The sequence below is a fragment of the Ylistrum balloti genome, unplaced genomic scaffold (genome assembly GCF_031769215.1).
Source record: "Ylistrum balloti isolate Yb309-2 unplaced genomic scaffold, AGI_CSIRO_Ybal_v1 Utg370072, whole genome shotgun sequence".
Lineage (NCBI taxonomy): Eukaryota > Metazoa > Mollusca > Bivalvia > Pectinida > Pectinidae > Ylistrum > Ylistrum balloti.
The window spans coordinates 50,001-77,510 of record NW_026782113.1 but is presented as its reverse complement, the minus strand read 5'-3'; the positions used below and the strand labels follow the sequence as shown (position 1 = coordinate 77,510).

General features: G+C 32.6%; 1 protein-coding gene across 1 annotated transcript; it reads right to left on the bottom strand.

Moving 5' to 3' along the window:
• Positions 1-494: 494 nt before the first annotated feature.
• On the bottom strand, positions 495-27,510 carry LOC132549657 (uncharacterized). Its single transcript, XM_060213611.1, has 8 exons — positions 27,466-27,510; positions 8,965-9,186; positions 8,325-8,453; positions 6,731-6,745; positions 2,852-3,007; positions 2,333-2,431; positions 1,843-1,978; positions 495-709 (listed from the first exon to the last, which is right to left on the bottom strand). The coding sequence occupies exons 1-8, from the start codon at positions 27,508-27,510 to the stop codon at positions 495-497; spliced, it is 1,017 nt and encodes a 338-aa protein (XP_060069594.1).

Below are 27,510 nucleotides of genomic sequence, written 5' to 3'. Positions count from 1 at the left end.
CATGTTTGAGATCAAACAAGAAGACTATGGCAATTATGCTTCTTGAATCAACGCGAACCTCTCGTTCTCGCCGGGGATCAATCTGTTTCAGTTGAAACCAATGCTAATTATATCAGTGGAAAACGTCTTGGACATGGAAACCAAGCTCTTCCTTAATTGCAATAATCCATTGTTGTCAGTTGAATGATATATATTAATGACCAGGAAATTTGTCTTTCAAAATCAAGACTCATATAGATTGTTTTCGATATTTTCGAAGTCAAATGTAGGATTTGTAATATTTTAAACATACTCTCCGAAAACTACATGAGAGTAGACGGTAGACAGTTGTTGTATCAAGAAGCACTTTTCTCAGTATTTCACCACAATGGTGTAAGGATTTGATTCTGTGAAACACAGAATGATTTAATGGTAATAACTACCAAAGCGCTTCATTATATACAACGAGTCTACATTAACTGTTTTATGGAATAATCCACCATTGATAATTCAGATCATTTTTCGGTATTCTCAGAGTCTTCATCAATTTGGATACTTGGAGCGTTCACTTTCCCTTCCTGTGCCGTAGATTCTTCAATCGGCGTTCGTTTCTTTTTCTTCTTCTTGCTGTTGACTGGTGGGAGTGGATACCCTCGATTTCCATACGTGTCTTTCCTTGGAGGGGGAGGACCATTTAGCCGACGCCCTATCCAATCGTTGGATTCTTGAACTGCAAAGTTAAATTACCTTTTGAATTAGATAATATATCACAAAAATTCAATCGATTTTTCTTGATTTTCATCCTACCGTCATGAAAGAGCCCTTGTACATTAGTAGCCACAATGATTGAACAAAGGACACACAGGTGAAAAGCACCTTTTAATACATTTTTGGAGATAGATACAGTAAGCCACGCAATGAATCAAACTGCATCATACAGCTGTTTCGTCATTCTAGGACTCATCAGTGATGCCAAGGGCCTAAATTTCGAAGGCTAGGAAGAGACTGGGGGAAATCCAAAGTGATCGAAAGAAAAGTGAAATTCTAATAAAATCCGCCTAAATGAAGTATTTACCTCAATTTCTTTTGTACAGTTTTTTAAAAAGAAATCTGTACATCTTGTTCTCTTGTTCTTTTACAGGAGCCTCCTTAAGATATTTCTTTTGTCATATTTTGCCCTAGTTTTATTGAAATTGTACTTCCAGCAGCAAATGTCATTTAAATATGTGTCTGTAATTCGTGTTTGCCTTCATCTGACAGTGCAGAACTGAAACCGACTTTATAGTTCTATCACACTGTAATATATAATCGGAGGTATTAAGCAGGACACCTCACGCGGTCACACTATGTTAACAACGGATGAAGTAGTCATATCACTATCAGGATGGGAAAGTTATGCTAGGGGTAGTTCTCATTTGTTTCGGCCAAAGTCTTCATCATAAAGATAAACGCCCAACTGTAGGTGAAAAGTGAGACAGTGTCAATGGAGAAGTTAGGAGCAAGAAAGATCTTTAAAAAAGACAGAAAATGTAGATATCTCAAAGTTAGTCACCTCTTACGATCACACAAATGAAGGAACAGATACAATTCTGTTTTTGTTTGTTTTTCTCCCTTTCTTATTATTATATAAAGATTCTGCAGCGGACCTTAGACTCAGGTGTTCTGAATGCTCCTTCAATAGTATTTGGTAAACATTTTATTAGAGACATTGATGTTGGTAGCAACTTCGCTTCCTTTACCAGCTTTAGACAAATTTTATTTTACATAAAGGAAATCCCAAACTTTTACAGGTACATTCAAGTGTTATATGATATCGAAATAAAGTTATAATGATAAATATGTCAGGTGTACAAAAGTCTTCACCTTCTTTCAAAGGATCTTTTGCGGCAAATATATCAGTTTCCATTCCTGATTTTCCGAAGTCACTCCAAAATCTGTCTACATCACTCCTGGTGCCTAGAACCCCTTTCTTTTGTAGATCGTCTGACAATAACACCATCTGAAATTAAAATTACATTGTTATTAAAAGCATCACCATATGTAATGTGGAAGACAAAATGCTGTTGGAAAGATACACTGTATAGCTAACAATTTACAGAGCATGATTTTGGACTCCCTGTTGTCTTATTAACAGAAGACATTGCAGAAACCGCAAAATCTGCAAGGGGTTCCTCATGATTACAATAGTCATCACTTACGATATTAGAGTTTGTCAAATATTATTAAGATAAAGTCAAAAATTTTGAAATAATTATTTACGTATTAATCAACACTGATTGAGTTGATAGACGTAAAACATAACCCTGTGAAACAGATTATTATTCTTTTTATATTTTTTTTCTATTGGACAAACCTTTGTGAATTTAGATTTGGGAAGTTTCTTAAGATATTTTTTGTCGTGTATGTATTCCATTTTCGGTCTTTTCAATACGAGATATCGTCGTTTTTTATCCTGAAATGGAAAAAAAGATGACGTTATTATTCCATAACACTTATACGGTATGAACTCTAAATCATTAATTTCTATCATCACTTGTACTAATATAACGTGGAGACGAATCAGCGGCATATTATCATGTGCAAGCTTATAAGGGGGAAAGGTTAATTGTTAAATATTGACCTGAAATGAAGTATTCGTCTAAGGAAACTTTGCTTTAATTTTAAAAAGATTGATACTAAAACAAAGAAATAAATATTTGACAATGATGCGTACTACCTGGAAGAGTTTTTTTTAATCAGCTAGAGAGTTGATAAAGTATGAAATATTCTTTTAAACTAATATCAATATGCCTGATTGTGATTAACAGTAATGGTCAAACATCAAAGTTAAAAACCATCATCCTGAAGTAAGGTTGTTTGATGTCATTAATACCTCTTCCTCCTTTTGTCGTAGGCGTTCCGTTAGCTCCTCGTATTGTTTTCTACGTGCTTCTCGTTGAAGTTCGACTTTAGCTTTCAGATTTTTAATATATTTTTCATATTTTTCCATTTGATCTCTGGCTACTGCTTCGATTCGAATAGCTCTTTGCTGAAATATTCGAACGAAGAAATTAATTGATTGCTCAACGTTCGTAATGAATTAGACTGTAAATGAAATGTATAATAAAGAATGTAATTTAATTACTTACATTTATAGAGATCTTTCAAATAAATGAATTAAGTATGTGAAGTGATATGTATATATTACAATGATGTCAATTTTCATGTTATACAGCCTACGGAAATTTTGAAATATTGAACAAAACATCACATGTTTTATAACATTTATTTTATGTTGTAATATATTTTCATACATTTTATCTAATAGACATACACATTCTATTCAGTATCTTTAAAACATTGGATACGCCCAAGAAGAGACATATAAATATGTATCCTGTAGAGCAATATTAAGGAACTTTGAAAATAGGATGAGAACGTGTAGAATATCTAAATGTGTATTTGGTATGATATTATGAGCATTTCAAAAACAGAGGTATTGTAGGTTACATGTAATATTACAAATAAAGCAAGTAATATATTAAGTAAGGCTATATTTTATCGTTATCAGAAAGGTCTTGATCCACAATAGGACGACTTGAACGATCTCATAGCAAGAAAGAATAGCGATACTGTAAAGGTGGAAATTGACACGAGAGGGGAATTCACGCTAATTACGCGAAGGTCGTTATATCGCTTGAATTTCCCTCGCGCATAATATTTCGTGATGTACTTAAATTTTATAAACAAAATTAAATAAAAAATGATCGCGAAAATAACCCCTACGCGTATAGTTTACCCACGCGAAAATAATCCACCGCATAAATTTCTACAGTTACAGTATATTGAAGAGTAAATATTCATGTATATGCAAACCCAGACAAGTAATTTAATTGCATTAATTTAGATATTTAAAGTAGCAATCAACAGAAATATTTAGCAATACACAGAGAATACATGATCAGTGTCTTAAATTATAAGCTTTATTTTGGTGCGGGTGAAGAAAGACAAAAGTGGCGAGCCACTTTTGTCTTTCTGTCCCTAGCCAAAATGCAGCTTATATTTCAAGACACTTACCATGTATTCTATTCATCCTGCAACATTAATTTTAAAGTAATTACATCAAGTAATTCTGTTGAATTCACCCAAGTGCTAAAATATATCTGCTTTCCGTAAATACCGAATACAGCAAACATATATGTGGCGGATGTATTCCAAAAATGACAATGCCAGTTGCAGGATAAACATGGTATATACACGTCTAGATAACCAAATATACTTTTTGTTATGTGATATTTATACTTGGTTAAAATCCTATTTACACGTCTAATAATGTTGGGACAATATTCCCTCGTTCAGTGTTAGAAGATGTTATATACTTGGAAGGTCCATAGTAAATCGTTTTAAATGCACAACATGCCTTACAATACATGCATTATAAGAATAAACCTTGATAAGCTTTGTCAATAATATAACATTCTTTAAAATCAATGTACACGAGCACAACATGCAAGGTATGAATTTTACATCGTCCTGTCGTTAAGGACATGGACCTGATAGGTAGACAAAATTAAAACCGTTATTAAAAAAATAAATTTGGCATAAAAAGACTGTGTGTGGATTCCTACAATCATTGAAATTTCAATCGCGAATTCGAAGGGTCTGACGGCGAATGATATGAGTAGACAACCCTGGAGCTTAGTACACGAACACAAAACTATGCTGGTCTGTAATCTCTTTTATAAACAAAAAAGGAAATTCGTGACCGCACAAGTGTCAGATTGACCTACTTTGGTAGCTTTACAGTGCCTCTGTAATATTTAGATGACTGACATAAGCCTAAAGATCGGACAGGTTATTTTATATGAAATCAACAAGATGATTAGCGATGAGCCTTCAATTTTGCCGCAGTGACTTATCCAAACAAAGAAATATGTGTATTAAGATCAAACTCTTTTAATTTTGAAGATAAATAAAGTTACGTTTCTTTTAAAATACAGTTGACAATAGTGTTCTGTACTAAATCCATGTGTATAAGGATGCAAACTACATCTTGGATAAAATAATAGATAACTCTGAGGGCGTTCATTTTAATACCAATCGAAATGAATCGGAAAAAAATACTGTGAAAAATATAACAATGGCGATTAGGTATTTCACTTTGTCGTTCTACTGTATCTTACAGTAAATAGATTAATGTCTAAACATACAGGAATATTTTACCAATTAACCCTTTAATTGGCTTTATGATTACCCTTAAGCATTCAGGATTAATTGTCCTTCTTTCGAAAAAAGAAGTCACTTTATATCGAACATTTCTGAACATTTGATGGCTTTTACGTTTAACTAACCTGAGGCGATATTGTATGTAAAATTCCTTAATGGCTTGTATATAAAGACGAAGATGACATATGTTTTCCCTACTCTACTGAAGATTGTTAGTATCGCTGGGATTAAAATGGAAAGTAATAATATATATCATTTATGTTAAGATACCACTTAAAGTATTGTCCAGTCATAACTCCGCCATTCTAATCTTATATCATGAGCACATTACCTCACCTTTTGTGTCATTTGCTTCCTTACAATTTCTGATGTTAACAGAAACCATTTGTATATCGAAATGTTAAGACGATGGATAATTTCACACACGAATGCCACCAATAACAGTATTTTAACAGTATATACATATAGAGGTTTTAATCGTTCAAAATCAATTAAATATTGTATTGTACAATATTTAAGATATCAATATAAGGTGTTAGGTTTACAGTCATTACTAAAAATTGTTAACGAAAAATGTTTAAATGCCAAAAGTGCCCGAGGGTAACATTTAGAATTATAGATATATAACCCAAATATAACTGGCTAAGTTTTAGAAGAGAAAAGCAATATTGGATTTTAAACCATCACCAGGTCAGAGAGTAGACTAAGTTTACCCAGAATGAAATGCAAAACTTCTTTTGAAATATAAATTTAGAAATCGTCCTTACTGTCTCATATGCAAGAATCACTAAAATTTGGATCTTTATAATAAGCCAAGGGATATCGGTTTGATATGTTGATACCGAACCATCACCATCTAAACCATCCACCAAATGAAATACCACAATCAGATAAACTCAAACGGCATAGTTTTTAGGACGTAAAGCCATCACCAGTTACATAGGGGGGCATTTATTTTCGTTTTAAACATTGTATGTGAACATCTGTTGAGGAAATTATAAAAACACATATCTGATATGACGTCCATCCATTACGAAATAGGAAATACATGTTCAACTTATTTTTTAATGTTAAGTTTTTTATGTTTTTACATCCAAACATTTTCCCTCACAGCAGGCATGGTGAACAGTTATTGTAATTTCGTCTAGATTGTCTACCAATAACCTATTTTTTCTGCAAAACTAGCAGGTAGATGTATACAAAGATCAATGGGTATTATGCTTTTGCTAAAACCATTAACGAACACCAATACAAATATCTTCACTCCCCATGTTGATCGGGCAACGAGACTTTTCAATATTTACCAATGCGCATCATCATCATTCATCTTTAGCAATATGTTTGACATTTTGCAATATAGTGTATTGAGTGTAAGAATTTTGTATATAGAAATTCGTTAATGGTATTTAACATGAAATGACAGTTTAGACACCTAAAGAAATTTAATATAAATATTCACTCCATCACATCATAAGCATTCATAGCAATTACCTTTGAAAACGTTAATGTAGAAATGTTCAGTACAAAAAGTATTAGGACAACTTACTTTCATATTGTAACCCTATAAATATACATTGTGATCACATGTCAGCGTTCAACGAAATATTAGTCAATAAAAGGAAAGCGATATCAGTTAGTGCTGTAAAGTAAACAAGCTGTATACTTTTGGCCTAGTGTAAACAAATTTTAAATTGACATTCACAATAATTGTATATAATAAATCTTTCAAGCAAACCCATATTTTGACTGAAATGCATACATTAATACACTGTAAGCATTTAACTCTACATGTCGTTGTATGTTTGTATAAAAGCATTACTTATGTAAGCAAACAATTCAAACACATACGTAAATACTGCTATATTCAATTACGCCATAGTGAACAATCTTTAAAAGTCAAACGTAAAGCACATATATAATTGAAAAAGCACAAAAAGCGTAAAATAATTTGATTAGATACAATGTACTTTTTAATATATATGTATAAAATATGATCTCATGATTCAAAGACTTCGTCATAGGGTTGCTTATACTATAGAAACGCACCCGTAATGTTGAAATCTATCATATAAATATCTTAGTCTTAAGATGTTTATAACATCATGAATTTCAAAACCAGAAATTGCACGATATCTTTTCTATGCTTTTAACTAAAGTCAAGAATACGCTACCAATAAGGATCCTTCTGGTAAAGCGTTGCTGTCAAATTTGTGTATATGTTGTATCCTATACTGGTATGTAGGTAAATTTAAATGGACATCGCCGTTGAAGCAGCCAATGGGATACTTTCTGGCTTCCTGATTTGTTAAAGTTAATGGCTCAAATAATCTTTACAGTTATCGTTAAGGTTACATAATTATGTCACCTTAGCTTTCCGATTGTTTCTGCGATCTATGTTGTCTAAATGCAGACAACAACCATAGCAAATATTGACCTTTCTTGGCACTCCGTGATAAAATATGATATAGAAAATTAATAATTTCATGTGAAATTGATTAACTATTGTCATGATTGCACTTATCGATAGGTCAGACACTTAAATTGCACTTAAATTGCTGGCATTTATACATGAAAATATGACCAGGGTTTGAATTACTAGGCATACTAATTTGACAAATATGTATTGGCTAAGTAGCCGAACACGCCAATATAATTTTCAGCTGATTAATCACTATACAAGGAGGTTGCGCGTTTGAATAAAGGTTCGTTTCAATGATGAATGCTGATTGTAAAAAAAAAGACACTTTTTTTTGTTTCTGTCAATTTTGCCCAAGAACTCATGAATGTGGGAAAATTTAATCAGAAGCCATTTTCTGAATCTTAACACATCGAATATTTGAACAGATGCACGATTCTATGTGAATTTAGTACATAGAAAATTACTCTGTAGCGATGGAACACAACAACAGAATAGTGTTTCCAAGATTCAGTCAGGCATGTTTTTACTATGGATATCGTTGGTTGCTGGACTTGTTTGATAGGAGTTTTCTGTAAAATATATTGCTGAACTTGGCGTATTTCAGCAACAGCTTATGCATTTGCAATATATTGACAATCAACACAACAAATAATGTTTGACAAACAAGCTGAGCTGATGATAAACAAAGTCAGATGATTGAGGGATTGCCCATGTAGATTACCTCTTGTTTATTTCTTGATTCTATCACTTGATCCCAGTCCACTTTTCCCTTTTCAGAAGTTTTCTTTCCTTTTCCCTCTTGTCGGTGTCCCGGCTTTCTCTTGATGATGACGTCATTTTTATCGCCTCCCTAACGAAAATAACACAAACTTTGAAATGAAACTAAACAAATACATATATGTACAGGCGAATCTTGTTGTCATCAGCAGTCTTAAAGTTATTTTGGCAAATAGAGATTTTAATTTTCACATGTAATTATGTCAACTGTCCACAGCTGTTTACTTCTTTTTGAAATGAATACATGACATCATGTGGCAGATGTCTATCTACCAATGTAATAAGTTTATTTCCGAATAACATCTATCTATATAACGAGCAAAACAGCGCTTCAAACTGGCTTCCGATTGATCCGGGTAAATGCTTTCAAAAGGCTGATAAGAAGAATTATGATAACATTGAATTAAAAACTTCAGACAATCATTTTCATGGTTTCGCTTCAATTGCTTTCACTGTTGCCTTCGTTGAGATCTGTTAATGAATTTGAAAGTGCATGAACGAACGGTAACATTCGTATTACATAATTTAACACCATTTTAACGTTTAACTTTACACTGACAAAGGCACAGTTTGTTTGTACTCACCTCCTCGAGTATAGGATGCTTGTAAAGGTTAAGTATACTCGGGAAACTTGATGTGGTTCGAAGTTTAAAGCTGTGTTTACTCAACCGTGACACGGGTATGTAGTTTTCTGTTCCAGTTGTGTAGTTAGAGCCCAAGGTGAAGGCTGTTGAGACAGTACTAGCCACTGTGTACTTGTCATCATTGTCATTGTCCGGATAGGTGTCATGTTGTTCATGGATAGACTGAGAACAGAACACAGAAGAGAGACACTATGATTAGCGAAATTGTTGTCCACATTTGGATCAAAACGGGATATATTGTAGAAATATTTCTCCCCATTAATATTTCTTTATCGATGTCAACCAGTTGCATTCGTCAGTCATCTGCTTACATAATTGAAGAGGTCGTAGAAGGACGAGACAACCGAATGATAAACTTAATCTATTATGTTGCGACACGTATATCATATCTTACTATATTTTTTATTGAAAAAAAAAGATATTCAATTAAGTAGCTTTTGTACCATATGTATGAGTAACACGGTATAAACTAGATAAACATTCACACATTTATGTTCTTAAATACATCGTATTTATAGGATTTAACTCCGTGATAACATATACTGGGCTTTAGAACCAAGGCTTCGACTTTCGTGGTGGCCAGAACTTCTCCACTCCTCTCCTGCATCCTGACATTACAATAACAAAAAGAAGCCAAAAGTAATTGAAAATTTAAAAAAAAAAAAAGAGAAAAAAAACCCCAATATACCACGGCCAATTACAAATCAAAGGTAAAGGTTTCTCCACCCTTATCCACAATGAGTGCATAAGAAAAAACAAAATCAATATTGACTTTGCCGATGTCAACCGAAATCATCGACATCTTCCGAAGGTATACCTATACCATGCCTGCCAAGTATTATCATCGACAAGTCAAATGTCGTGTTACAGCAGCTGAACAATAATGAACAATAGTTGACATTCTATGTTATATTGTTGCCTTCGATATTTAATGGTTTGTAATATTGACAAGTAGAAACGAGACAGGAAGTTTAACAGTACAAAAAAAAGAAAAGACAAAAGACAAAACAAAACAAAAAAAATACCTTGTCAGCATAATTATAACACAAACTCAAATTCAACAAGATATGAATAAAGGAATGATTTACACGGAGACTCATGAAAAAGTGTAATAAGAATAATACCAAGAGGTCCAGAATAGTAAGCGTCTTTTGCTTCATCGAAGATACCCGCCATGTTAATCTTGGTAATTCAAGTAAGTAATGTCATGTTCTCAAATGATAACAAAGTATACAACAATGGAAACAGTAGGCAAACTAACGAACATCAAACATGTCAAGCTTCATATTGCATCTTTTGAAACCTTGTGTTATGAGTTTGTCCGTCACTAGACGACTTCTTGCATCGTGATAATGGGAACAGGCCCTTGAATATAGAATCGACTGAGACATGTTAACATCATAAGTTGGGGAGATGCAGGGATGTTGCTATCCAGAACTGGAACATTCACAGTAGGGAAATTAAAATCAGTGAGCTTATGATACACTTCGTGGAAAGCAGTTCATGTAGGTCTCGTTGTAGGAAAAGATCGAGATAAGTGGCTGATATAGAAGAGTCTATCGTGTCCTTGATTATCGGTGGTGGTGGGTATATATGATAGATATGGTCAATGAATATCTTGTTATCTAAAGACAAGACGTAATGAAATTAAACGACTTCGCAAGGTGGTCTTTGTGACCTGTTTTGATACATACTTTCATGACAAATTCGTTCGTTCATGTCGACTTAGCAAAAACCTAACCGAACTCTTAAAATATCTGGTACCTGTATATTTCTGTTAGACTGTTAACTTACCTTACAGTACATGACCTAGTTAAAGATCGTCGCGGACCAATAGATAGGTAACACACGTAACATATGTTAGATGTCTGTTCAGATTTGTTAGCTAAAAAGTTCACAAATATATATCAAATTGCCTACTTTAGAGTACATAAAAAAAACTATTTAATAATTTGTCATATAGTTAACTATGCATTGTGAATATTGGAGAATGTATACGGTTTGTAGACATGTAAATATATACACTTCATGGTTTACATACTGAGATTGCAGAAAAGGTGCTCACGTGAATACCAAATGTAAGAAGATAAGTTAGTTTTACGAGTGGCGACAAAGGTGTAGTTCTTAAGTTCATGATAGAAGTCTTTGCATGTTCGTTTTCTTTAGAATAGTTTACAAAAAGACAAACGAGTGCATAGCACAATTTAATACATTTAGAGTAAGATACATTACAGTCAACAATGAATTAAACTGCATCATACAGCTGTTTTGTCCTCTAGGGCTCGTCAGTGATGCTAAGATCCTAAACTTTAAAGTAATGTTATGGGCCTAAATTTGAAAGCCCCTGAGACGATTAAGAAAAATCCAAAATGACCGGGAAAAAGTCAGAATGGGGAGGCGCATTAGCCACATATTTCAATAAAGTTGGTAAATGTTATATTTTTTTAAATGGTCATTGTATAACAACGTGAAGTAAGTGTGTATATTCTGAATTCCTATTAAAACGTGGCTTGCATGTCAAGGTCACAAGAAAGGATACAATCACAAATGATCGTCGTGTATTTTATATCTCGAGATACACGAATCCATGTAAGGCGATACCGTGTGAACACAAACCGTGAATGAGAATTACTTTACAAAATGCATATCAAAATCCTTTTCTTAAACATGCCATTCTATGCATGTATTTTTATTATTCGAAAAGTATAATATATTTGTTGAATGATAGATATTTTGATGTCAAAATATTGTTTCAATAGCAAATACATCAAATACATTATAATGTTTACAACCCCTTGATAACGTTCATCATGCTAATCCTTCCTCTGTGTATATCATATTCAAGATTTGCAAACATCTTCATCAAATTTAAGAAGGGCATCCTAAGAACGACTAAGAGGTAATAGCGGGCTGGACCTTCATTCGACTCAAATATAGCTTTTATGTTATTTCTTACTTACATACCTCCGTAGTAATATCAATCACTATGCTAATTTATCATAATAAAGAGATATTATATGTCACTTAAACAAGCAATCAGGTGAAATATGTTTGTAACTACGATACCCCATTCTGTTATCTCTTGTAATAATTGCTTTGTACTGACGAATTTTTATAACCCCAAAGTTTTAACTTGACTATAAAATGTTTTAAACGTATTATCATTCTATATTTTAGTTGACTACTTCTCTTGAAATATTGGTTAAAATGAAAAGATTACTTTTTTAAACATTCAGCATTTGTAGTTCTTGAATTTGACAGTCGTATTTAGCTGAAAATATCGATAATTTCTGCCTGAAAGACATGGACATTACTAATTAAGAAATATATGTTGATATAGATTTATAGTTTCGATGTGAGGGAATTGTAATCACTTCCAAATCTATAGCATTAATACAACCATGTCAATCATGTTTTTTGTTAAATGACGCAATCAGTGAGAGTATAACCAGATGTAAAACAAGCTAAATATACCATGACATCGATACAGAATAACGCAAATAAGAGGCGAGTGATGAAAAGAGCTGAGGCAAACTTTACAAGAAGACATGATACATCATATGCAACAACATATATTTCATATGTAAGCACTGAAACATCGAGAAGCTTAATTATAAAATGCGTTGATATCAATGTAACACAACATTTAGTATTTAGGAAAAAAAACTGCGACATTACTTTTCTAACACGATTTGACGTAATTAGCTTGCATCAATCAAAAGGATAAGTCAGAAAGTTTGCTTTAAATTGTTTCCAAACAAGGCCAGCAGAATAACTGTGGCAACACGTTTTGGTACATATGTCCTTACAACATATTTAAACACCAGGTATCAACATTGACAAGCCATTCTAGCACATCCTATTTTACTAACCTTAAGTGACTGTTGAAACTCCTTCAGATTGTACGCCTTTAACGATCTCGGTCGGAAAGTAAGTGTTTCCATCACATTTACAAATTAGTTCTACGGATCGATATGTTTTCCAACGTCGCTAGAATATCACAAACAATTCATTTAATCTGGATTAATCGATGGATTTGTCATCTCAGTGGTGTTATATGAACCTTACATGTGATCCAGTTGCGCAATGATTCAATATTTATAGCGGAAAAGGTGTCCATCAGTGTAGCACCTAGACTAAAAATGTCAATCCTCTTCGTTCAACCACACGTCAGATAACTGAGCGTTATGTTCTCAAAAAAACAACATTGCCCTTAGATTAAATGTCAAGTTATCAAAGGGTATCATAATTAACATGAAAGCTATCGTTAACATTAAATAACACATACGCACATTTCTATCTGAGATCGTAATGTGATACAAACACAGTTATATATCCCTGTTAATATCTTATGATGGCAATCGAAAATACAATCTTTGATATATATGTATATTTGGAATATTAATTGAATCAAATGGAGATCATGACCTGTATTGGTATGTTTGGTGAATGGTGCTTGGATCTATTCCTGATAAGAATGTACTATAAAATATATGTACACAGTTGACTTGTCTGTGTATAATGTAGACTGTTTGTACATAGACCGTGTAACATTTAAGACTTTGTTGAAGACAACTTTACTGAATCAAGTATTGCACTTCAAAACTCTTGACTGTCATTTGAATAGGAAATCATACAGCCCAGAACAACAGTGATATAACACATCGGGCGTTGAAGACAAGATCGATGAATTAAAACATTGCTCTCAACTATTGTTTTGTGGGGGTTGGGGGATAATACAATTCAGCAATACTGTAGATTGGCTATAACCCAAGGTCATCCCACACTTGAGTAAACTATTCAATATATCGTTAAAGTCATGTGCAATAACACAATTGCATCGTCATGAAGAAGTCAAATCGTGATGACGTCTTAACATGATTATTTGATAAACAGAATCTCGCACCTGTGTCGATGTAATTCTTTGTATGGAATTTATTAAATTATGAAACAGGTTAAAGTTTAGAACCTTTATATATCACATAATAGTGTTGCTAATAAGTGATTATACTCATGTAATATTCTTACGTACACTTGTGACATAGGTGACGTCAGGTTTAGAGATTATCTACCAATATGATATTTTAGCGTATTACACTTGTGTGATATCACGATTTCTTTGTGACGTAACAATGGTGACCATAGATTGAGAGCCGAAATGGCTACAAATCTGACATATATTTTCTACTTTATTTGCCTGAATTATCGATCACGTGATGACGTGTGTCTTATTCGTTCTACTAGATCTATTTTATCATTTTTATTTTAGCTCGTCTTTTTATTTTCTCAAAAGTGTGTTTTTTAGTCATACACTTCAGTTTACGTCTCTTTATGAAATTAATCATGATAAAATTGCAAATACTCTGTGAAAGAACTACTGACGAACGTAAATGGAGGTCAGACAATAAGCTTTACCAATGAATTCAATAGTGATGTATACTTATATGACCCTAGAGCCTTGCTTGTAGAATATCGTTTATCTTCATGTACTGTACAAAGTCAAGTACAGAGTGTCTATTCCAACTGATATACCTTATTGTCTAACTATGACAAGACTAGTGTAAATCATTGTTTGTCCACACGCTCTATATATTAGATATTTCAATGGGACAGAGGTGTATTAGCTTTTGGATCCTGTATAGGTTCAATACCTTTAGTACATATATATAAACTTCCCTGGTTTTAAAAATAGTGATGTGTGTAGATACTTTAATATAAGAACAAGACGTGATGGACAAATTGTACATGTATTAACAAACTTGTCTGCAGGAGTTAAAACCAACTACGTTCCAATTTCAAGCCAACAGAATGGTGAAGCTAAAATACTTGCAATTTTTGCACCTAGTATTCCTGCACCTGTGTTAGTTTATGTATATATTTATATCAACTGAAATATTTGTTAACTGCACATTAATCTTGCAATACTGAATCGTATTAAGAAACGACAAGAAAATACCAACATAATAATAAACCTAATATTTTTAAAATATATTATAACATATGTTGCTTACACAAGTCATACTACACGTGTACCAAACAGTATCTGGAATACACATGAGTGTATTGTTTGTTACAATACAATTACCCTTTGAATCAAACTATCTGACAACAAGATTTATTTGTTAAGGCCAGTAAACAAAGACATGTCAACAGCATTGAATGTAATGACAATTTCGTGGTGATAATAGAGATTAAGTTGAAGCTATCTGTTTTGAATATCACAGTGACTATGTTTTAAGCTGGACGTGTTTAAAGCTCGTTAGTTTGCCTTTTGGTTCCGTTGTTGTATACCTTGTTCTCATTTGAGAACATGACATTAGTTACTTGGAATGGCCAAGGCACACCTGGCCTTATTATCCTGGTACTTTTTCATGAATCTCCGTATAAATATTTCTTTTGTTCGTATTTTGCCCTAGTTTTGATGAATTTGTGTTTTCGGATTATGATTGTGTTGATATGTTGGTATTTTTCTTGTTTTTGTTTTCACACATATACCAATGGAATATTTGCTTCACTTAAAATATGTTTTAATAACAAAGTAAAAATTGCAGACGCATTTCATTGATAATGTTCACGGAACTACAAGATAATGATTTCATCTGAAACAAATACATAGAATACAAAACGATAGAAAAAGATAAATGTGAAAAATACAATACTTAAAAAGCAATCACTAACTTCAAACTTAAAATTCATTGCATACATTAGTTTGGTTACTCCGAGTTTGAATCGTGTTGCATTTCCTTCACTTGAGTATGTTTATAAACAACCCATGTTGAAAGTAGTTTATATACACTAAGAGAGGCGAAACCCCACCCCTGGCAACAGGGTAGAACGTATAGAAAATATCATTGACCTATAGAAGCTGTGTGCTTGTCGACTACTACCAAGACAGAACATTTAGTTGATATAAAGGGTAGATAGTTTAAGTGAGTTTAACACAACTGATATTTTATTTTTAAATCGAATACTCTTAAATCAATACATCTGTATAAAAACAAAAATATTTATGACAAAAAGGTTATATATACTTATTGGTACAAATTGATAATATTTGTTTCAATTTCCAAGTCCCTTTTCGTTATAAACAAAATAAATTTCATATAGGATCTTTAAAAATCTAGCTTTACAGGTTTTAAGTTTTTGCAAGTCCTGGCAACCAAAAATTAAACTTCGATGCGAGTTTCCTAAATTTACAAATGAAAATGAAAATAAATAAAGAAGTAAAATGCATAACCAACCTCTGGCAGCCATCTCGATGCTTTATTTTCAAGTCATAACGTAAAGTCATTGTCGATATCATGACATAACAATCAATTTCAGACCGGCTTATACCCCAAAAAAGGAAATGTACGGACTAATTGGATAAGTGGTTGATCGTCTGATAAATATATGTAAATGTTTCACTCATTATAAAACCTTCTCAATGGAATCGCACTGTGGTCATTTTGACAGTAGAAAGCATGTATGTTTGTTGTGCTATAAAATATCGTTTTGTATTTTAATTATAAATTTTGAAGTACATGACCTAGTTTGTGCCTTTAGTAATCACAAAATCAAAAAATGTTTTCAACGTTTGATGTATTTTTATGTCTAGAAACGCTGGAAATAATTAGGCATGTTATGATATCAAACAGAGCAATAAGAAAATATTGACAAACCGCCATGACCCTTTTTAACGAGTAGGTCACATCAACACTAGACTGTGTGTTTTAAACTTGAATCCAATTAACAAAATGTATTTAAAGCTATTTATGTATACCAATCTCATCGATTCCCGACCCTTTTATTAGCTATTTGAATTTCCAAAATTATATTTACTGACAAACTTAACTTTTTAAGTGTTTTATGTGTACAAATCGTGTACGAGTGAACTTCACTCCTTCTGTCAACAGTTTTATTAAGCCATGTAGTCTATGTTGGTATTATCTGTCTCCTTCAGATGTGTTCATATTGTATTAGTTTTATGAAACGTGCGTTTAGTTTTTATCAGATTTAACGTCGTCAACACAGTCGTTTCGTACGATGTGTCAATAGGGAAAACAAAGCACAGATATTAATTTTAAAAAAGGAAAGAAACGAAAAGAAAAAGATAGAATACCATAGAAGTAAGCTAAAATGGTCTACGGATATCGGATCATTTCATTAGAAAAAATGCATTGGTATGTAACATTATGAATCTATCTGGATATAAGATAAGAATACATTGTAATACATCACAGATAACAAGCTGAAGTATACTGGTATCAATTACCATGGTAAGTATGCCTATGGTTCGGCCGTCGTTTACCTGTTATCATTTGGGGATAGTATTCACTTGAAGGGATCAAGATGTACATGGAGAGTGTCTTCGATAAAGTGTTTTCTCCTTGTACTTCTTTAAGAGTATCTGTGTCAATCTTTTTCCCTTCTTATTTTGCCATTGTTTCATGGAATTTGAGTTTGAATAAGGAATCGGTTAACATATCGGTAGTTTGTTTGTTGATTCAAGTTTGAGGTTATCGATACTCGCTACATGTATTATACCTGGAGGTTTCATTGTTTTAACCCTTGGATTCATTGGAAAACGTGACATTACTGGGATTTATCTATATTTACATGGATGGAGTCGTCGATAAAGCAGAAGATTATTACACTGCTGAAACATATGATCATGTTTCCCTTGTCCGACGAGAGCATGCCGTTGTTTTAACAATTTTGAGTATGAATCACGATTTTGTTTATCTGTCTATGGTTTTTCCTTTCCATGCCTACATATACCCATTAGTTTTTTTTATCGTTGATTCCATGTGATAAACTCGTGTTGAGTAACGCAAAACTGAAGTTTAATTTGCTATAAGTTTCCGCTGTTTTCGTTTTGACGTCATAACTTCATGACATCAGTCCATCTGAAGTCACAATGGAAAAAACTTCACCCAATTCTGTTACTTTACAAATTCATGTCAGCATTACAATATTCTGTTTTTATGGATTTTAAAACAAAAATAAGATTTTCTACAATCATATGTGTTAGTCGACCTTGCTTTGTCATAATTCCTCTTACAGATTACTTTATGCATGTTTAGTAAAAGCGAAGAGAGATGGAACTTTGTTATCATATTGCCGTTCAATGTGACAATTTAGGGTGGCATGCCGCCGTTTCCGGGTTTCGACATTTCTGTAAGATGACACTATAATCAATACACACCGTATACAAATGAGTTTGGCTGTAACGATATCGTAGATGTTTAGTGAAGTGTTCTGCAAATTTCTGTGTTCATACATAATACTTTATCAAACAATTGCTATCGAAACGAGTGCTTCTCGTACAACTTTTATGGTAAAGGTTTGCTGTAAGTTTTGGGACGGGTTTCATGCTAAAAAGGTCAATATATTTACAATGAAATGAATGCCAGATCCTTTATCACCACCTGACGTGAAGGTTTCATTGTTTGTGAATGGAAACCAAAATTGATACCCATGTAATTTATTGGTAATTGTTACAAATTTAGGACTACATTTGCAGTCACGATTTTAGTTAAATACCTTCATTGTTGTTAATTAATCGACTTTTTGTATAAATGAATATACTGTAACTAAAATTGGCATATTAGATAAGAGATAATAAGTGTTTCTGAAACATTTAATTACTGTTATCAGTCTGTTGATATGACCTGACCACGACCGTTTGTCCTTTACACAATATAGCCAATATAATATTAATTGTAGCAAACCAAACTAAACATCAAAGGAATTATGAAACGTGCTCCAAAAAGAAATTTTTCAATCGAATATATTTTCTACAGATTCGCATTTCAATACGAACACGCAATATAATTTTCTTCTGTAGAAATGACGTATAATTTTGAATTTTCATTCGCACAAAAAACAGGTAGATTTGTGCACCCGTCAGACTGAGGTCAATGTGTATATACAACAGTTAACTTTGATCAATTGGAGAGGGATTATAAGACCTTGATCTGTGTACATCAATGAGCAAATCCTATTACTGACAAGTCGTTCTACTGCTGAAAGTAGAACGGCCCAGACTTTGTGTTATTGTTATGTAATGTCCGACCGTTCGGGTAATTCACCAATATAAAGATTGCTTGTTGGTTTAGGTAAATATATTCACAGTGGATATTATATACGAAAGTTGCTGAAAATCTATTAGACTTAAACCTAATGATATATGATCGGTTTGTTGAATGTTGTACTTGACTGGGTTTTTTCAACGGTGAGTCTAGCACTCTGAAATGACGTGTTTTGTAGCCAATATATTGTTTATCAGATAAAATAAATTTAAAGACCACAAGCAAGTGGGGAAATATTTGTAGAATGTATTCATAAAGTGTTTCTTCTTCCTGTTAATCACGTTTAAATCCAAAAAATTGCACTAACGTGAACTTTTTATGATACACAGTATTGACTTTATTATTCTGTATAGAGATCAGACAATTGCCTTACTCCAGCAACCATCGAACCACTGAATTAGATTTTATATGAACCACATTTCATTTAGTGTATATAAAGAGGATCTAACATGAACAGATGAATTTCGACTTGGAGTGTACGTTTTTCATCACTTGTATAATCATGTGACATCATCAAGACGTGTCCTATCATTACTGGTGTTTATGACACGGTCGATCATATGAAAACAGTAATATGGTCTATCACATTGTTCGCTAATGTGCGTTTGTGTGTTAATGTGAAACGTCTATAACACCAACAAAACCTTCAATAGTGGTATTCAACATTATTTCACAGTGTTATATGTAGATTCGACTACAGTTCAAGCAGTCAAATATCTACAGTCATAATGATGTCATTCAGTTAAAGTTTCAGAAATGCTACTTAGATTTAAATTAAACCTTGAAATTAAATAAATCCTACTTTAATAACACGTTTTACATAAAATCAATAAATTGCTTTATAAACTGAGGACTAATGTACCTTCCGCACCAAATTTTTGACATTTTTCCCTTCTGAATTTCTTTTCAGTCGCCACCTAGATTTAAAATTTTAGGCCCTTAACATCGCCAACGAGTCCTAGAGAACGAAAGAAGCTGTTTGATACAGTTAATTTCGTCATTACTTTATCTAATTTTAAATTGGTATTGAAAGTTGCTATTCACCTGTGTGGCTTTTTGAACAATGTTCAACAACGAGTGTTTCTGATCACATTGCATTACCCAATTCCTTTAGATTTGAGGTGTTTAGCAGTGGTTGGTCAAATAGCTCTAGTGATTATATTTGTCATTTTATCAAAGTAAATTATCCTAAATCAATATTGCTGTGAATTTTCGTAATTAGTTGCCGACTTTTTATCCTTTATCGTGATTATGCAACAGTATAGTTGTTGGCAGACGAATCGATCTGATTCCAAACATGGAGAGGATTATACACTGGTCACCATCTAATGTTGATGCGTAGAGTGCTGGTGTACTTTACCATCCAGCATCAATACACGAACAAATTATAAGCGGATCAATATGCCTATGGAAACAACGTCCATTAAAACAGTCTACTCACTGGTCAAATAACATGTGTAGATGTTTATGCAATTTCTCTCGTTTGTTTTGTATACAGGTGTGATAACACATAACATAAAACAGAACAAAATATTACAATGAACTATGGTGAACATCCATATGAACCACACAGAAAAGAAAGAAAATAATCATATTCACAAAACCTCTAATACAGAACTGAGCTTCCAATGGTACACATGGATGAACCTTCATTAAGATTTGGCTATAAATTACGATCAATCTAGCTTTTCCTCTTTCGCCTGAAAGGGTTTCAATAATTTATGTCCTTAGTAGTATCACTGACAAGTCCTCAGAGGACGAAACAGTTATATGATGTGGTTTGATTTTCTATTTGGATTCGTTCTATTTAATCATCAATTTCTGTTCCAAGGTGCTATCCATTTTTGATAGATTTGGTGGACAATACGGTGTTTCTAATTTAACAACATGTAAATATTAATTTCATAAACGCTGCCACATTTCTTACTTTGAGAACGTGAAATTACAAGGATTTGAGTTAGATTTATATAGAGATGTCGGTAAGGTGTGCAGGTGTAGCACATATAACGGCCAGTTTATTACCTACTTTTCCTTTTCATTTATGGGTGCATTTGTTTTCTTATTTTGTTTTTCAGCATTACTTGTGAGTCATTATTTCGCCATAACGTTTCCTATCAACCATGTGTTGTAGAATGTCTTTTCTGGATGAAAGTTTTGTCTAGATAGTGAATGGAAAGGAAATAATGATATATCATTAACTTAGTTATTAATCTTTTGACATTTTGAAACATTAACAAAAATCAAAACTTGTTTTTCAATAAACCCATGATTTCAAATTGATTGAGCTTTTAATGACAATTGCTATCAACAATATGCCAACAAAACACCAGTTGTGTGATATCCGTTCATCTACAGATCAATGCACAGTTTGAGGTTCAGATATGACTCAGCGTCTCACCTCTTGGTTTCATTAACAGCAAAAAAAGCATAGCAACTGCTGATAAACATATATATATATATGTATTATAAAATTATAACATTACCACTCCTGGTTTAACACAGTACAGGTGATTTATTCATAACAGTAGATCAGAAAAAGAAGTAATTCAGAAAACGGTTTTGATCGAGCTTTCCATACACTTAGATTCGAATCAATAGAACGTTTGTTGTTTGTTATTATTGATATGGAAAGTTGTACAGTGTACAGTAAGATAATTTGCACTAAGAAAGGAGTGATGGCAAACGGGCAACAGCTTGTTAATTTACCAAAATAGGTACAATATCGATAACATTTAGGTGAGGGAATTAGACATGCTGGGATAATTTGCACTAAGGAATCAATTTTCTGCGTAGACTGTCTATGATTATCGTGACAGAGTATTTCTTTTTAAAAATTGTAATCCGAATAAAGTGGATTTAGAAAACTAAAACAAAATAGCTCACTTGAATATGAGAGGAACTATTAACTATTTATTTCACAGCAGTCGCGAAACCAACTGTCAGCAGATAATCAGTCACTCGTGTTGGCTCAAATGGACTCGTGGGTGGAAGTCCTCGGGAAACCCTACGTGATCGAGGAGGTGACCCATATCTAACTGAAAGGCAAGTACGTTACTATGCGCCTCCTCACCAACCATTCAGCTAAACTACTGCCCAAACAAAGAGAAACGATCTATAGACAATAATAAGGAATATGAAATTTTACATGTTGCCATCAGCATACTCGAAGGTGATTCTAGAATGCACAACTCCATAAACAAAAATATGTCTAATGTATTCAATTGCACAGCAATCTGTCACTTAAATAATCCCAAAGATTGTTAAAAAAAAGTTCCCAAGATGTTTAACAATCGACAGCTACAAGTTTGGCCTATAAATCAACTCACAAGAAGTTTACCAACAAAGAGAACCATCAAGGCCACAATCTGCAGGTGCCACTGTACAAATGCAATGACACATAGTTAAAACATCAGGGTTGTTCCCAAAACTTTCAACATTGATGTTAAGCATTTATCTTATCGATATGAACTATATAGTCTCTGTAAACGAGTTACTAAATACATTTTCTTGACATCATTGATTCATAAATAGTTCTCTATAATTGAAAGCATTGGCATTTTGTGTAGAAAACACACTGCTCGTTAAAATAAGATTATTTATCTCTCCGAGGTCAACGAATTTTATCTATTCAACTTACATAAGAATTCGGTTTGATTCATTTGAAATCCACAATAAAATACGTTTACAATGATTTGCTAATTGTTCATATATATACAATCTTAGAGTATTGAATTTTATCTAAAAAAATTGCACTGGTAAAGTTTATAACTTCAATCTTTTAAAAAGACACAGCTGATTTCATTCAAGTGTGAATTACGTCTTTTGAGCCTGAGTTCATATTTCACTCGAATTGACATGTACTATATTATTCTATGCTAAGTATGTAACAATAACTTCTGATATTTTGATATACCTTCATAAATCTAACTATCAGACATATAAGTCCGACATTGAAAGTGATTGTTCATTTATCTATTCTGCTTTCGCGAACCCAGGTTTTACTTTGGTTACAATTTATCAGGAACATACGATCCTGTGAACCAAGGTATCCTTTTTTAAAACTCTTTGTAATAGAAATTTTGAATCTTTACGATGATATTAATTAGCAGTTGCTGGTATTTACCAAACACAAAATTATCACAATAAAATACTATCATTAATTCTCATTAGATAGCAATCAATATGGAAATCTTAAACCGAAGGTTATCTAAACAAGCAGTGTCTCGCTATAAAGAAAGGGGTTTGGATACATCTAGTGACTAGGTAATCGCGATCCACACTATGTGTATAGTTTTAGATGTAATATCATTATTCTATTTTTAGACTCGTCTCTCATATATAAGCTAATAAGAGTGCCGGTTTGATAAACATGATCTAGTCTGTTAAATTATCAATTTCGCTGTTGCTTATTTTTGATCATTCGAGAGTTTCTTATTTCAACGGTATAACCATAACAGGGTTAAAATTGTCAAATCTTTAACCTTGAGTACTTCAATGATATAATGCGAATTATATCAATTCAAAGTCAGACCCTTGCAAACGGACCAAGTGTTCCGGAAAAGCTAGCGTCTACTTCTTGAGTTACTACTTTCTACGTGTAAAATATGTACACTACACAATATATTTTAAACATCACAACATTACACATCACACAATGATGTGTATACACATATGTACTGTTTATATAAGATAGAGTATGTTCACTTGTATGTATAGTATAAATGCATGTATACATTGTAACTTTGTTGACAGTTTGTTACATGATAAATATTATCGGATTATTCGACAGGGAGCTTTGAGTCTATGTGAAATAATAACATAACAGAAATTCCAGGAAGTACATACGTGTGTCCTTACTATCTCCTCGTCAATATATACAAGATATGTTTTTTGACTTTTATTTATGTCGTATGGTAACCACAGTCTTCCTCACATGTAAACTCTAACGATGTCTACATATGTATTTTTATTGTAATATGTAGGGTACCTTTAGCAATATTTATATATGAAATCTGACGATATCTATATACCATGTCAATCTTCATCACCACAGTCCCTATGATAACTATAACCTATTTAACACACAAACTGACTGTAACTATATACAATGTGTGTCTCTATCTTAATCCCTTTCCTATCGTAACTATAACCTATTTAACACACAAACTGACTGTAACTATATTCATTGTGTGTCTCTATCTTAAACCTTCCCTATGTTAACTATAACCTACCTAACACACAAACTGACTGTAACTATATACAATGTGTGTCTCTATCTTAATCTCTTCCTTATCCCTATTTAACACACAAACTGACCGTAACTATATACATTGTGTCTGTATCTTAATCCTTCCCTATGTTAACTATAACCTACCTAACACACAAACTGACTGTAACTATATACAATGTGTGTCTCTATCTTAATCTCTTCCTTATCGTAACTATAACCTATTTAACACACAAACTGACCGTAACTATATACATTGTGTCTGTATCTTAATCCTTCCCTATGTTAACTATAACCTACCTAACACACAAACTGACTGTAACTATGTGTCTCTATCTTAATCCCTTCCCTATGTTAACTATAACCTACCTTACACACAAACTGACTGTAACAATGTGTGTCTCTATCTTAATCCCTTCCATATGGTAACTATAACCTATTTAACACACAAACTGACTGTAACTGTATACCATGTGTCTCCATCTTAATCCTTTCCCTATGGTAACTATAACCTACCTAACACACAAACTGACTGTAACTATGTGTGTCTCTATCTTAATCCCTTCCCTATGATACCTTTGGTACATATAAAAATTTAACCTTGACAGATATTCGATGTAGGTTCTGTGTATTGCTAACTGCATGAGTTAACAGTCTTAATATTTAAAGGTATCTTCAATCGACAAAAAGGGACTCTCTTACAATCCAATGTTCATTTCGTGGGAGTGGATATCAACAATAATTTTATTGTTGAAGAAATCTTCTGACGCACAAGCAGCGAGGTGAATATGAAAGACATCTGAGTTTGTGATAAAGCCGAGTTGTTCAGAATCATTGGTCATTATCACACACAACATACATCGTAGGCAAAAAGGTTTTACAAATAATTTTTCATGGTCATATACTAATAGATAAAATACGTATAAAGGGTTAAATTCCGTCTTACAACTATTTTATATCTCTCGGTCTCTTCATTGATGCTAGGGGTCAAAGTGTGAACATTCTAATGGAGAGCTTAGAAAATGTCCGTAGTTCTAAATATATGTTAAGATGTGAGATGGCAGTGCATATACTCTCAGACTTACTTAATTTGATATATTTAGGTATCTATACAACAGTAATATATTATGAAAATTGTAGCTGTTTGGAAGTAATTTAAACGCAATATGCTGATAAGCTCATGTAGATAAAACAAAAACAAAACAAAAATCTCGTTAGCAGACATAAACCGATAGTATATATCTGTTACAGTTCACAACAGTAGGTATTTACATACTGTACTTACATTTGATAGCATATTTGATAAACTACATTGTACCTAGATAAACAACGATTGATATCATTTAAAGTTTATTTCAAATCGAATGACAGTCTCACACAGAGAAAGAAATATCAACACATTCCAAAACCTTATTGACAATGTTAACATATTTATCAAATTTTTCAAATAAGAATACCGATGTTTCTGTAATATTCAATACAAATGGCTTTAGTTTATAGATTTAATTAAAGAAAGTGTCACAAATAAAGCTGAGCATCTTAGTTTAAGTTCTAGCACTATTGTTTGTTAATCTAAAGGAAAGCAAAACCAGATTTACCGAGTGTAGACAGTAACACTAGTATGTATATGTAATGTTAACAGTACAACTCATTTATCTTTAATTTTCAGTACGTTCAACAATATGTATGCAAACCTACACAAGACATCAAAGATTCCAAGATATTACGCTTTTAAAGTAGCCTTACAAAATATACACAACATGAACTAAACGTGTAGTACAGACTGCCAATCAGATTAACATATCGTGACGTGTTACATTTTAAAGTTTTCAATACGTATTGAATCACAGCTGTTGAAATGTTTCATAACTAACACTTCAGACTAACGACTTATATGCATTTTCCATTACATGGCATTTATACATCACGAAAATATCGTTAACTTTATATATATTGGTGTAATTTCCACACACACACAAAAAAAGAAAAAAAATGTTTTTTGAAAAACTATTAAAAAAGCTGAAACTGTTTCAAAATTTCTGAAGAATTGATCTAATTTAAATACCATCCATTACAAATCTAATACGGAAGGAAAATGAACGATTTTTTTTATCACGAGACACCAACAAAAATATTTTAACGTAAAATAAACTATGTTCGAAATAAAATTTATTACATAATCAGTATGTTGTTAAGTTAAATCACACAGGTAATATATCAGCCTTATGATTTCAATTTTCCCTATTGAGAATCTTCCATTTCTTGGTAACAACATTCCTACATCTCCAGCTAATGGCATTTATATGTCGAAGTTCATTCGATATTTCATGGCCTCTTCCCAAATATTACGATTTTTGCTCAAGATGTCGTCAATTAACAGACAAGCTCATAACATACGGTTTCAAATGATGCAGGATGCTTAAAATTAAGGGGAAGTTTCATAGTTATTTCCTCGCGCAATAGTTTATATCCGTGTGAAATATAACGCCTTTTTTATGCTGGTTAGTTTGCCTGTTTATGCCGTTGCTGTATATCTTTTCTCACTTGAGCATGTGAAATTATTACATGGATTGACCATGGTTTACATGGCGTATGTCGTCGATGAAGCAGAAGACGCTTACTCTTCCGGAACGCCTGGTCTTATTATCTTTGTACTTGTTCAGAAATATACGTGTAAATATATTTTTATTCATATTTTGTTCTTATTTTATTGAATTTGAGTTTGAATTATGATTACGTTGACATATTGGTATTTTCTTATTGTTTTTGCAACTGCCACAACCGTAATTCATCCATCATATGATATAAAGTGACATGAAGTTGAATTGAAAATATCTGTCACATTTTTATCTTTATTCTAATACATATCAAAATGTAACTATTTTAAGTTATTTGATTAAAAAAATCTTAAAGTTGTTTGCATTTCATATAAAATTATGGAATCTCGTCTCAAAAAGAATTATCACTAAGACCTACAGAAGTTCATCAGTCTCGTTTGATAAAAACCCAAATGAAATAAAAACTCATTTAAACATGTGTTTGTTAAAGTCAATCTCATATTGCTATTGTGGAAAATGATATGTAACCGATTGTAGATTAATGAAAAGGAAACTAAACATTTTATTTATTACTAGTACTCACCCTTTTTGTCTCGTCGTCAACGACAATAGACATAGTATCCATCAT